The sequence below is a fragment of the Pecten maximus genome, unplaced genomic scaffold (assembly GCF_902652985.1).
Source record: "Pecten maximus unplaced genomic scaffold, xPecMax1.1, whole genome shotgun sequence".
NCBI lineage: Eukaryota > Metazoa > Mollusca > Bivalvia > Pectinida > Pectinidae > Pecten > Pecten maximus.
The window spans coordinates 1-14,225 of NW_022980696.1; the positions used below are offsets into that span (position 1 = coordinate 1).

At 35.4% G+C, this 14,225-nt stretch overlaps 2 protein-coding genes across 3 annotated transcripts; one reads left to right on the top strand and one right to left on the bottom strand.

Moving 5' to 3' along the window:
• The first annotated feature begins 317 nt into the window (after positions 1-317).
• Positions 318-7,820, top strand: LOC117319629 (dopamine beta-hydroxylase-like). Of its 2 annotated transcripts, XM_033874401.1 has the most exons (9): positions 321-513; positions 1,184-1,294; positions 2,257-2,440; positions 2,873-3,073; positions 3,438-3,563; positions 4,123-4,211; positions 4,651-4,753; positions 6,687-6,850; positions 7,629-7,820. In XM_033874401.1, the coding sequence occupies exons 1-9, from the start codon at positions 367-369 to the stop codon at positions 7,728-7,730; spliced, it is 1,227 nt and encodes a 408-aa protein (XP_033730292.1). In that variant the 5' UTR covers positions 321-366; the 3' UTR covers positions 7,731-7,820. The 2 variants fall into 2 exon arrangements, with proteins under 2 accessions (XP_033730293.1, XP_033730292.1); XM_033874402.1 differs by lacking the exon at positions 2,873-3,073 and having other exon boundaries at positions 318-513.
• Positions 7,821-12,095: 4,275 nt separating this feature from the next.
• On the bottom strand, positions 12,096-14,197 carry LOC117319630 (cyclin-D-binding Myb-like transcription factor 1; the record flags this gene model as incomplete). Its single annotated transcript, XM_033874403.1, is given in 1 exon segment — positions 12,096-14,197. A coding segment is annotated over 1 exon segment (408 nt), but the record flags the coding sequence as incomplete, so codon positions are not given.
• Between the last annotated feature and the right edge of the window lie 28 nt (positions 14,198-14,225).

Consider the following 14,225-nt stretch of genomic DNA (forward strand, 5'->3'; position numbering starts at 1 on the left):
TTTAAAAAAAAAAACCACTGATCATCGACAGCTCCTGATTATCATTGAGGTAGTCACCAACCTTACTGTCACCAACTACAACAAGGATAATTCGCCTCAAAATAGTCCTGGCTGTTCAAGGGGCGATAAACCAAGCAAACAAACAATGAAGCTGACATGGCGTGGACATAGCCTTCTACCTATGCTACTTATTCTCACCTGTAATACATGGACTGTCACTGCTGTTTTTCTAGTCGCTCAATACCACCCCCCACAACCCCACCCCCCATTATTAAAGTTTTCTTTCTCAACAAAGTACAATTGTTTCTAAAAATTGAACATTAACTGTCTGTAATATTATTTTTATTTTCTAGGATAAAACTACTTATGACAGTAATGCTGGTATGGTGTGGCCAAACACCTCATGCTGTATGTGAGCAGACTTTGGAAGCAGATATCAAATTCTTTGATATAAGAATTCCCATGCTTGAAGTTCCGACCAAGAAAACTCATTATGTGTGTCAGAAGTTCAAAGTAGGTAAAGTACATGTTTATAGTTAGCATTCATCAAACAATTTCTTCATGAGAATACAGAGAAACATTGTAAAATGTTTTTTTAATTCGTATTTCCAGCTCAACATCAATATTTCGTAATAATCACGCAATTTTAAGACAATGCTTGAAAAATAAAGCGATTTAATCGAATTTGATGTTTTATGTGATATAACCCTAGTATTTACGACATGCTTTACCAGAGCACGTGTATTTTTACTCTTAATTTCAATATCACATGATACCATTTGTCGTACTTGATTTGGGTGGCGGCGTCATCACTCCATTCGTGATGTCTTTGGCGGTATCTGTTGCCGCACCTTCACTCAAAAATCTTTTACGAGGCTTAGAAATACTTTTTTTCTTCAATTCATGTAATAAATCCGGCAACCTTATCAAGGTTAGCCCTATGTGCCAATTGTCTATTTTGAGTAAACAAAGCTTCACTGCATATTAAGGGACTTCACAATGCCAAGGGAGATCAGGAAAAATAATTTAACAGGACAAAAATAATATATGATTTATACGTACGTAATTACACATTAAAGAAAATGCAGTTTTATGTAATCAAACGACATACGATATGAATGGTATATGCATATACATTGACAAAATTTCTATGTAATACGAATATTCCCGTTTTCCTCTCTAGGTACCCGATACCGACACGTTCCACGCTGTAGCGTTCGAGCCCCTGATCTCTAACCTTGACGTCATGCATCACATGCTTTTGTTTGGCTGTGCCTATGACGTACAGGACATGGTAGGAGTCTCATGTTATAACTTAGATAATTCCGTAACCTACAAAGTATCATCACGTCCGGTTAATCAATTACATGTTTACCATACATTTTGTATATCTGAGAGTGAAACATCATCAGACGGATCTCACCGTCCTTTTTAAATCTAATCCTTGTTGACGAGTTCTGGAAGGACGAAAACATTTGATTTGTTATCAAGCATAGGTTGTATTTTCAAAATGAAATTAGAATTTTCATGTGCTTCAATGTCACACCTTAACATTGTTTAAATAATCTATATAAATCATTAAGACAAACGTAATAACGTTTTGGAGGATTGACAGTGGAATATGTTGTTTTGAGACATTTTATTCAGTTTTAAATCAAATATTTACATTTAAAAAATACAACAAAAACATTTCTAACTTTCAATCTTGGACCAGTTGTTCCAAAGGTGATGAGGTTAATAACAGTTTAACAACAATTTTAAAATCACGATAAAATCATTTTTGCTGGAAAATTAACTCGACACAATGTTATATGAAACTATAACACTCATCATTCTCTTCCTACCTGTCTATATTAAGGAATATACATAGATTTTGAAGTAAAGGAAAAATGAAATTTTCACAAATCAGCCTCTGAACAACTGGGCCCTGAAATATATTGTTTTGTTAACAGCAACTGTTAAAGCTATAAATACCATTTTCTCAGTAGACTGTACATGTGTATTCTAGTAAGAGTACATGGTCTACAAAAACATGCCATTTAAAACTATTAATTTTTTTTAAATCTTTTTTTTTGTCCTTTTTGTTTTTTGTTTACATCATGATAACACCCAGGTATGTACTCCTATTTTACAAGAACTTTTACAAGACACAAATCGTATCACAGCTATTACTTAGAATATGTAATCTAATTAGATAGATTTGCATTAAGGCTCTTCTTTGGGTCAAACTCCTATGTTGATACCATTGTGTTTGAGGACCCTCACGAGTGTTCGGGCGCCGATGCCCAGTGTTCGTCGTGGCTGGCCCAGTGGACAATGGGAGTCGACGGTAAGATATACACACCACACAATGCAGGAGTCCGGTTTGGCAAAGACAGTTATGGCTACATGTCCCTACAGATTCACTGGAACAACGAAATGTCTGCTGCAAACCTTACAGGTAAATACGACTTCTGAGATTGCTAACGAAAAATACTTATAATATTAGTAATTGAAAGACGAACGTAGGTAGATGAAGGTTATAACACTTTATGGTCGCAACTGTAGGCTCGCTGATTTCATCTACATCTAGATTTAGATGCCGGTTAAACAAAAGACGCTTTACACCCCGGAACATTTAATCCTAATCCCCTGGTACTTTTAAAGTTTTCCCTGAAAATCTTCATTTTGCCAATGTATTATTGAATGAAAGAAGCACAGAAGAGGACAAAAAGACCTAGTGTTGTAGAAGAAACTATTTGACACCAAATCAAAGCGTGACTTTCCCGCAGAAAGGTGACAATTCAAACAGAGCAATTTAAGAAAATAGTCTTCTCTTTTAAACCTATAGAATTTGAAAACTTGAGATAACTATAGATTCATTTGTTCACAGATAATAGTGGAATGAGGGTCTACTACACCAACAGACTACGTCAGTATGACGTAGGGAATGTTCAGATTGGACAACAAGACCTTGACATTCCACCCCACACAATTCATAACGAGTCTGGCGGCTGTAGTGGCACATGTACGGCCGCCATGCTGCCGCATCCAGTGTACCTCACCAGGACCTATATCCACATGCATTACTTGGGTACTATAACGAAACAATATTGAATACCATAACGTAAATACAAGATGTCGTGTTATCAAAGGAGGACGCTAGGTTCGAAAACCGTTATGCAATAATACATTCAGAATTCTATATTTGACTAACAAACTCGATATCTCGAACTTGAAAAATAGAAGGCCCTGTTTAACTCGAAGTAAATACATATATTCGGTTCCGACGGTAAAAATTCTATGTAAAATATACAAAAATACCTTGAATAATCTGGGTATCTCGAAGTTTGTTTTCATGGTACCAATGGCTTCGAGATACAGAAGTTCTTCAAGGACGGCGGATTGCAGTAGAGAAAAAGTTACTACAGCTGCTGATTTAAAATCTCTTTGTGTAGGTATCCATGGTCTCCTGGAGGTATATCGGAATGGCAGGTTCCTAAAGAGGGTAGCTTATGACGCGGAATACGACTACAAAAACTCACCAATCCATGTGCATGACCCACCCATCGAAATAAGACCAGGTACGACATTGTATCACGTCTACCAGAGCCTGTCAAAGTTTGATAAGGATGTAGTTTGAATATTGTTCCAACAATTAACACTAGGTGTTATCAAGCTACAATATGTTTTTTTCTTCATAATTTATTCACAAATACAATTTGTACGTATACTGGCTTTTCTTTGCATGAACTGTATTCGAATACAAAATGACCTATGCTATCTGTGGTGCATAAAAGTATTTTTAGATGTGAAACTTTAGATAATATGGTATCCATGTGATCACAGTTGCCATGGTGCTATTTTCAACAATGCTGTTTCATTGATTATAGGCAATTGAACAATTTAAGGCCTACAGTAATTACTAGACTATATAGGTATACAGGGCTCCATGTCTGGTGAATTAATTTTCTATAAAGCTAATGTATGCAAACTGAATGACGTTATGAACAGCTTATTACATAATAACTGTTTGGTCCTATTACCCTCGGTTTTTCCCTAGGACTTAAGATGGTTATACCTAGGTTTACCATTAATTTGTTTACCGTTATTATCTATTGTTTTTAATTTGTTTACCAATAGGTGATGAACTCCGCCTTACCTGTACATTCGACTCGTTGACAGGAGCCAGGAAGAGAAATCATTCATTATATTTCGGGGAGGGTTCTGATGTAAGAGCCAAGCTTAGTTTTTTATCATTATACTTCCAACCTCATGCCAAGTTTTCATATTTGTACATTAATATCAATATCCCAACTCCCACATTGAGAACGTGACATTACCAGGATAAAATCCTGATTAGGTGGTAGATTTCTTAGAAAAGGAGTGGCTGTGCCCTGCTAACTCTCCGCCTGTAGAAAGTCACAAAACGACAATTGCTGCATGAAAGGTGTTTAACAAAGAATTAAAGAGCAAATGGTACAGTATGCTTACTTTTATATTAGGTATAGACTACATCACAGGTTTAAAGGAATTTCCTAATTAGTCGCCTCACATCATCATATAGTGGGAAACGGCAGGTTGTTTGATTATCTACATGTATACATTTTATATGCCTGTGTAGATGAATAGTTTGAGATTGAAGGCTATAGCCGTGTGTGTGTATTACAGGCGGAAATGTGTTATGCCTTCGTGACTTACTTTCCTAATGTTCCAAACTTTGACCAATGTCTGCAGTTTGACGAATACGACATGAATTGCATGGATCAAACAAGTGAGTTAATCTACTTTCTATTTCGTATATAAAAACATTAATAATGTTTTAAATGATGGCTGCCTAAGTTATGTTGTAAGTTCTTAGAAACCAGGTTTTACATGTGAAAGAGAACACACATACGAATTACCTATACAGTTTACTTTTGTTATCTTTCTTATATAAAGCATATAAGGAAAACGGTTTTGGATTTATTGTACACCAAAAACTAACACCTTTTGTTTAATTGCCAAACTATTGTTTATTTCGAGTAATATGTATATTTTCAACATTATTACGTTAAAAATCTCTCTATGGTAACCAGTTGAAATTTGAATCGATTTTCGAAAGAATATTCAGTCAATGTTGTTCACGCTGAGCAATTTTCTTAACGTCCTGAATAAAAGCCATTCTTGAGCATGACTTACAGACTGTTTTTCCACAGCTGCATATAAGCATTGCTTCACATTTCTTAAAATATACTAGTTATTCAAATATGTTTAGGTTCACAGAGAAATATAATACTTTCCATATTCACGCTTCATGGAAACTATAATTTAAGTTAAATTATTTGGATTTTCATATCTTGGATGTTTCAATTTGATAAGCTATTTGGAACAGCCGGATATATTGTATGTTGAATTTTAGGTCGATATAGATGTACAAAGGAATGATTCCAAAAAGAGAATACATATTTATTTTGATTTTCCACTACCGCCATATTGTTGATTCAATTGCACCTTTGGATATTAATCAATTCATTTGCGCGTGATAATGATAAATTAATGTGCGCGTGAAAGTGTTTTTTCTTTCTTTTTAACAAATTTAACAGATTCATATTCAGATATGTTTATCAAAGTGTCATGTTTTGATAAAATATACATAAAATACAAGCATAATTTCATTAAAACATTAAATACATCAACACTCGGGGATATTTGGCTTAGGAGACATTATTACTGTACATATAAAATAATTTATTATGAGAATAAATTTAATAAACATGTGATAAAAGGTTCTGTCTTCGCTAATGCATATAAAATAATGATTTGATTTGACGACATCCTTTTGTAAATAATCTTCTTTCATAAGAAATATCATCTTATCTTTAAATAGCTAAAATTTTGTGATGTCGCTGTGAGTGAGTGTTCACATATATTTACTTTTATGTTGCCTATGTACATAGCTGTAAGGCCCAGGTCTTAAATTATGTCGCATGTTTATATGAGTCTAATTTGGAGTGAGAAAATATCTCTTTCCGAAGTGTTGACTTTGCAATATTGGAGAATTCCTCAAAATGTAATTTGTATAGACTTGTAGTAGATGATATATCACTACAACATTATTTAAGTAAATATATAACAAAACGCAATAGAATTAATTGCTTTTAGTAGATTACGTCTCTCAGCACATACTCTGTACATTGAAACTGGTCGATATCACAATATTGGAAGAAGTGAACGTTTGTGTAAAGTTTGTCAATCTGGTGACATAGAAGATGAATATCACTTCCTCTTCATTTGTCCAAACTTTCAAGCCTTAAGATCAAGATGCATTAAGACGTATTATTTGAAAAAACCCATCAGTATTTAAGATGATACAATTAATTAGTACAACTAACTTCAAAGATTTAACAATGTTATGTAAGTATGTATATGATGCCACACAATTAAGGAAAAACTTGATATAATTTAAAACAATTTCACAGATGTCCATTCTCTACAGGTATTGTTATGTCACTGCTATATCGCTGTGACCGCCAATTTATTGTATTGTATATATGTGACATGTACTGATGAGCTGTAAAGCTTAAAGTCAATAAAATGAATTGAATTGACTTCTGACTCTAGCTACATAAATACCTATTGCGCCATTGTTTTGGTACACAGATATGTTGATTATTATGTAAATAGAAGTTGTTTGTTTGAAATGTTTATAAAAATATATCATTAAGAGCCATTCATGGGAGGCTGTGAGTTCAGGAAGTTCCAGGAGGACCTGCAGTCTCATCTCATAGAAGATATTAAAACTAATTGCTCGACGACCCAGGATCAGTTTCCATGTGATCGTCAGTGTGCGACATCTGTGACTCAACTTTCGAATCAACCTTGTCTTCAGGTACGAACACCTAAGCATACAGGCCTTATAGTTTGTGGTTTGTATTGTTTTATTTGATGCAGACACTAAATCATTTCCAACACTTGCCAGGCTACTGACAGATGAAGGGTTGATCCGCTAAGTAAACCGTGAAAATTACACTCAATTTGGCGGTACCGACTTCAGACTTGGGTGAAAGTTTGTGAAAGTTTGTGAAAGTTAGTATGTAACTTCAGTATGCGTAGCTATATATCAAGTTTGAGTTTCAGGGTTTTGTAGGTCAAGGTTACTGTTACTATTTCAGCGGGGGCCGGTAGGGGACATGTATTAATTCATTAGTAGTCATGAATTTCAAAAACGGTGAATAGCATACGGTGGCGTAATTTCCATTATAATTATCAAAATTTGAGTAATTGTGAACATAAATAAATTAAAACATCAAATTGAAAACCAAAAACAGCAAATACCGACATAATGACGAAACTATTATTCCAAATCAATAAAATGGATAAAACGAAGTCAAAACACGAAAAAAAAAAAAAAAAAAAAAACGGTTCACATGGAGACCCCTAAACAGTACAAGGGGAATAAGTCATGGTGCTCCGGTAGAGAAAGTGTCTTCTGCTTTGCCAAGAACAGTGATGCATGCCGGGTAGAATTTTTTCGCGTCTATAACTTGTGGAGCGGTACACTATAGTGACAGTTAAATTGCACAATGTTATTATTTGATATGTACTCACTCAAGTGTCAAATATAGCACGTGATTTAAGTCTAAGTCGAGTGTTCATTGGTCTTTCAGGGTCGTCTGGGCTCCTACAGCAAAAGAACAATACTATCACGGATGCCGGGGTGGACTGATATTTCACATGTTGTGGACCATTTTACAGAAATGTGTAACTAACATTATAGGCAACATTGGAAATGTCCTGTGTACAATCTTCCTACGTAATGACCAAATATCCGAAATACATTAAATTGTGATGGAATAAAGTTTGCGAATATACTTTGTCTTTGTCCATATTTAATGACAATTTTACCTTCTTTTCGATACACTGGACTTTACATGCACGCACCGCTTAAATTCTTATTAATTATGGCACCGGTTCACAATAAGCATAAATAATTAATGTTCTGTTAATCAATAATTATACTTAATTGACTAAATTAGGCGGTTGGTGTGCTTCTCCTTTAGTAAGCCGACTCAACATTCCTTCAAGGAGCAATGTCGATCCCCATTTTAATAAAGCGATATCTTATAGAGATCTGATTGGATTCCATATGAATACATTTAGTTTTCTTCATAAATATCTTATATACCATGTATAAGGAAGAATATTTTGACAAAATGTAAATCTCATTCTATAAAAGATTAATGATCAATTAGGCCTAACGACATTTGAATAAAAAAGATGTCTTTAATCGTGTGTGAGAGACCTTATCTAACTTCATGAAATACAGGATCAAAAATGCTCCTTTAATAAATGTTAAACTGCTATATCTTTATTTCTCCTATATTTTATCCTGTTCAGGCATATGACATCATAAACCTTGATCAAACCCAAATTATGTTCAATTCTCTCCTCAAAAATGGCTGCTACAACGGAACCAGACATAAAGACATCAATTCTTCGAGACGATAAATCTTATTCACGGTCCTCATCAATCTATATCTCCCGAAAGCCGGTGTGGTAAGTTTTTTTGTTTTCCTTCTTTCCCCGTTAGCAGAAGGAAATTATGACATCAGCGGGGGAATACCTTGAATAAGTAATCAGCTGGGATATGTTAAAGGGACAATTTAGTCAAGCATGCTTTTTATAATTCAGACAGAAACGATAAAACATATATCCAGACAAAAACATTTGCGGTCAATAATTATCTCTACGTAGCCAATGTCCATTATGGTCAGTTTAAGTTTTGGGAAAGCCCACGTAAAATATAGCTATGCTCCAAATATAGTGCAACTTGTTACGGTAGATCCGATGTATACTTATTTCTTTGGATTTCGATTTAACAACATGCGTGGCAAACAGTTGTTACATGTATTATAATTGATAGATTTAATAATGATTTATTGTTTTGACAATTCAAAACGACCAAACACAGGTTTATTCCAGGGTCATCGAACGGGAATTCGTGTTCAAGTTATTGTGTACACACATGCATGTATACGGCCGATACGTATGCAGAAAAAGATTGTATTTTCATTTGTGTACGAATGCAAACAAACGCTAACATCAATCTGGGTGATTTATTTCATCCATGATGTAATCAGAACAATACTTTAACAAGTACGAATGGAATTAGATCTAATGGAAGTTGTACAGAACAAAAATATCGCACTCAACATTACTCCGTAGGCCGATCTAAGTCAAGTCTCGGCAAACTCGCTCGCAACTGTATGAACTTCTTCATTGTTGTCGCAACCGTTCGAAAAACTCGCATCTGTTATATTCATGTCCTAACAGTAATTCTCCATATATTTTGTTTATCCATTCACTGTCTACGTTTGGTACGAGACCCGCAACCTATAGTTAAAATATCCGCTTACAGCTTCAAATGCAAACCAAGGTTGTTTACAGTCACGAGACTGGGCTGTGCTTGCACACATGTATACAAAGAGTGTAGAGACGACTTGCTCATTTGCATATAAATCGTATGGTTATACGATTATGATCCCCCTTACAATTAATTAAAAAACGCATGGAAAACATAAACTTGTATCAATATATGACCAAGGATAGTTCATAAGGAGAACTGAAGTACACTTTCATGAAATAATTTGTGAAATGATAAAAAAGTAAACAAACTTGACTAAATTGTCCCTTTAACGCTGTAGGTTTCGGAAGTGCATTTACGTGTTATAGTAGTGCTGCAGTTTTGGTGCTGATGAGTGCTAGTGACGCTTTGGTTTTGGCTCTGATGGGTGCTAATGACTTTGTGGATTTGATTCTAATGAGTGCTAGACGCGTTGTGGTTTTGGTGAAGAATGCTAGTTGTGCTGCTGTTGTAGCTTTTACGAGTGCTATTCGCGTTGTAGTGTTGGCTCTGATGAGTGCTGGCTACGCTGTGGTTTTGGCTTTGATGAATGCTAGCTAGCGGCGTTGTGATTTTAACTCTGATAAGTGCTAGTGGCGCTACAGTTTTGGTTCTTATTAGTGCTAGGGGCACTGCTGTTTTGGCTATGACGAGTGCATGTGGCGCTGTAGTTTTGGCTCTGTGACAGTAAACGTTTCTACTTTCTAAGGTTTCAGGTATTAGGATGGTATGGCTTGGGCGAGTCCTTCAGTGCATTGTAATTTTGCAGATATAGCAAATGTCAGTGTCATTCTTGAAGAGGGAACAGTTATCAATTGTTACGGGTTCCCATGCTACATTTGCCCACCATACATCTTGCTGCCATACTTATATTTACATTGTCTTACCATTTCCGTCAACTTTGAAAAAAACTGAACCAACAAAACAATATCCCGCCTTTTTAATGTCACATGACCCACTGGGTGTTATAGCCTGAGGCACTGGGTGTTACAGGCGTATGGTGGCAACTGCCTCTTAGCATTGTGTCAATGGGGAAATGCGGAGCAAATGTAAATATTTGTTAATATCAGCCCTGCTAGCAGGGATTACACACAATTCCTCCATAATTCATTATGGGTCGGATACGGTCTGTATCTATACTAACCTCTTGTTTTAATATTGTGAAAGCTACACAGCTTCCTTCCCAGAAAGTCCTTGGTAGACATTTTAGCACTTTTACCATTTCTATGAAGCTAACACAGATACAGCCAGCCTGCTGTAGGATGGTGTCGTTGAGGTTGTGGCAGTGTTTAAGTTTGCGTGTATTCAATTCCATGTCCCTGTTTCTGGTCTATGTCTCGGAGTTCCTTAGCCCGAGTTTCTCTGGCCCCGACACCATGTCTGTCTACATCAGACTTGGTGTCAGGGCAAGAGGAAACTCGGGTTACACCAGACATGGTGTCAGGGCCAGAGGAAACTCGGGCTAGGAGTTCCTATATCTTCTTACAATCTCTCAGTGAGCCATACGGTAGAGTAGGCAGTCATCTGCAAAAAAGTCTGACCCGAGACATGACACAATCTGGTATATCTATATGCCATTAACCAAGCCACTAGTCAGTAATAAATTGCATAGGCGACGGACCCTGGCCATGATTACTTATTTTTTTCTATTCTGGGTCGTAGGAACGTGTCCAGTCCTTTTAGTCCCAACAAGGTTCATTGCTGCTAGCTAGATTCATCATGTAGTTTCTTAGCTGTGATAACATAGCTCTGGACGACGGACGGACAATTTCTGACAGATGAGAAGTGTAGGCAGGGTATGAATATTCGTTCTAGTAGTTTCTGTCCTCTTGGCGTGGTTACCGCTCGTGATACGCCCAGGCTATACCATGCTGCCGCAATTTGATTAAGAATGCTTTGGTGATATTAGATGCAAGCCTTTCTTGAATAGTAGCAGTCTGTAAAATAGTTCTCTGTTTTTTGGAAGACCGTCTTACACTCGTGTTATTATATATTTGGAGTTTTATTTGGGGTCAGTATCTTGTCTACTGCTTTCCAGAGATATTCTCATTGATGGTGTTTGTGATAGCATTCTTGAATGTTGTCCATAAGTAGTGTTCAGCGTCATATGATGGTATTTCCTGTTTCATCACAAAAGACCGTCCTTTAACAACCACAGCTGTTAATGGCCCTATATCGCCTCTAATTCACTTTGAAGTAGATCTGGGTCGTTTATGTGGATGCTTAGCTGATTACCATCAAAATATAGGAGTATGCTAAGTTTATTAATCTAAATATTTTGTATCCCCCCCCCCCCCCAGTGTATACTGGCTCAATATCAAGTATCTTGGTATCTTGGTTATTAAGTCGTAGTTGAAAGATTTTAAGCATATTTGACCTGTGACTTTGAAAGTTGGTCCATGCCATTAATTTGAACATTCATTCTAGATGCTTCAGATCTAATATCAGGCCAATAGGCCCCTTGGTTATCAACAAGAAGTCGTTTGTTTTAAATTGAAACAAAGTTTTAACTGTCAAAATTCAAGACGGCCATCGTTATATTTCGGATCAGACTCAAAATCATGCGCGGTCAACAAAGGACTGGAGGGAAACGGACATATTAAGCTTGTACTTCTCAAGAAATAATGATAACATTGATTGATTACAGACAGACCAATAATGGACCATGGACCACGGACACACGGCGATTTGAACAACTGACAATGGTAGGCTAAAAATAACAGCAGAGCGATGAAAAAATAACAGTTTTAATGATTTGATATTTTGCAATATTACATTGGTATAAAATCTAATAAAAACAATATTTTCTCTCAAATGGAAAAAGAATGCAATATCATTAATATTGTATGCATGGCATGTAATGCCCTTAATTATCATCCAGTGAAGGTACTTACTGTGGAATTCTCCAGAATTATTAAAGCTGAACAGACCATTGATGTACATATAGTGTATATACATGTTCGTAGCTCTATAATTGATTTCATTGTGAAAAAAATAAAATTTCTGACAAAATATTTCTCTTTACAGGTTACAACCTCGCCCAGGTTCATGTAATAGCATTTCACAGGAATGACACAATGTCATTTTGTTTACAACATTGTTTGTAAGTAACTATCTTGTTATAATAACAGATAACTATCTTGTTTTAACATGAAAACAATATTATCTTAATGAGATCACAATATATTAATTGTTATGAGATAACTATCTTGTTATTTTAACGAGATAACAGTGTGGTTATTGGTTATAACGAGATAACAGTGTGGTTATATCGGGATAACAACATATTATATATATTTGGATAAAAAATCAGTTCAAAATGACAAGTCCAGGATTCTGTACATGTCAATATTACAGTGTGAATGTGACTTATGGCTGTCCTGTTTTTTTATTACATTGCACGAGTTCTTAACATATAACTAAATAAACTTAAAAGCAGGAAAATTCCTTGATAAAATATGTAATCCCAGTTCAGCTTGGACAGAAAAGAAAATGAATGCAAAAAACCAAGTTAAAACATAACCCATGTCTGAATTTTTTTTTATCTAATATAGTTCAATTTGGCTACATTTTCAAGCAAAATATCAGCATTTCACACTGTTAATGAGCTAATGGCAACTTCTTAACCAAAATTTCAAGTTGGTATAAGCAGACAGATATAGATCAATGATCAAAGGCAAAACAAAACGCCTTTGACCATGACAGGGCCAAAATGTTCATGTCTAATTAGTTATACAAATATTCACTCCCTCCTCCCCAACAACACTTAATTGTGTCCACTCGTGTAAGTAGATGTAAACTCTATTTTTTTAAATAATTAGTTCTTTTCTCTGTTCAACTGTGAATTAATTGATACACAGTACAGATACTACATTACCGACAAAAGAACTATTTTTTATGATGATGGATTGAAAACAACAATAGGCTGCTGTTTATTTTCATATCACGCTATCACCATCCAACAAAAGTTTTATCTTAGCTTTTTATTATTTGAACTGAATGTGATAAAATAATAAATTGCTTTATTAATTCAATGTCAAGACAGAATAAATTGCTATATTATAATTATAATCTTTTTTGCCTTAATAGGTATAAGCAATCATTTAAGGATACTGTTATATTTTTTTCTCTCGTTTATTGGTATTAATAAGATAATTCTATACTTTAGTGCTTCATGCCAGTGTATTATATGCTGTTGGCATTGTAGCATCTCTAGCTACAGCTGAAAAAGAGAAAACCTATAATCCCGCTAATTTCACTGGAAGGGACACTAAAAACCAGCTAAAGTTTCTCTAATTTCATCAAAGTTCATGCTGCCAACAGGATCTAAATCGACAGATATTTAGATAATATTTAGTTCAATAATATTCCTGGGAATTTATCAAAGTCCATGCTGTCTACACATTCAATGGATGTAATGGATTTTCAGACATGTGTTTTGTAAAATTCAGCTAATTTTTCTCGAATTTGATCAAAGTTCATGCTATCTACGCCACATATGGCTTTTAATCTTTGCCACTGATGAATCAAATTTTGCGGCGTCCCTGCTTCCGGCATTTTCTCCAGCATATCTTCCCAGTCTATTTCACATTCTGTTTCAACCTCTAGGTTATATACTTCTGTTATTAACTTCGTAGCATCTACTTGTTTTACGTGTTCGCCACCCTGTACCAGTTTAGGTCGAAGATTGTACAACCAATGGGTACGGCACTGTTTTCCACTACGATGCTTAATCTTCTTGCAAATTTTCGTCCAGGGTATGTTATAGTGAGGGAGGCTGAATAGGTCATCTGTCTCCATCACTTCTGACATGGCAGCTATCAAATCATCACTCTGATAAAAAAAAAAAAAAAAATCATGG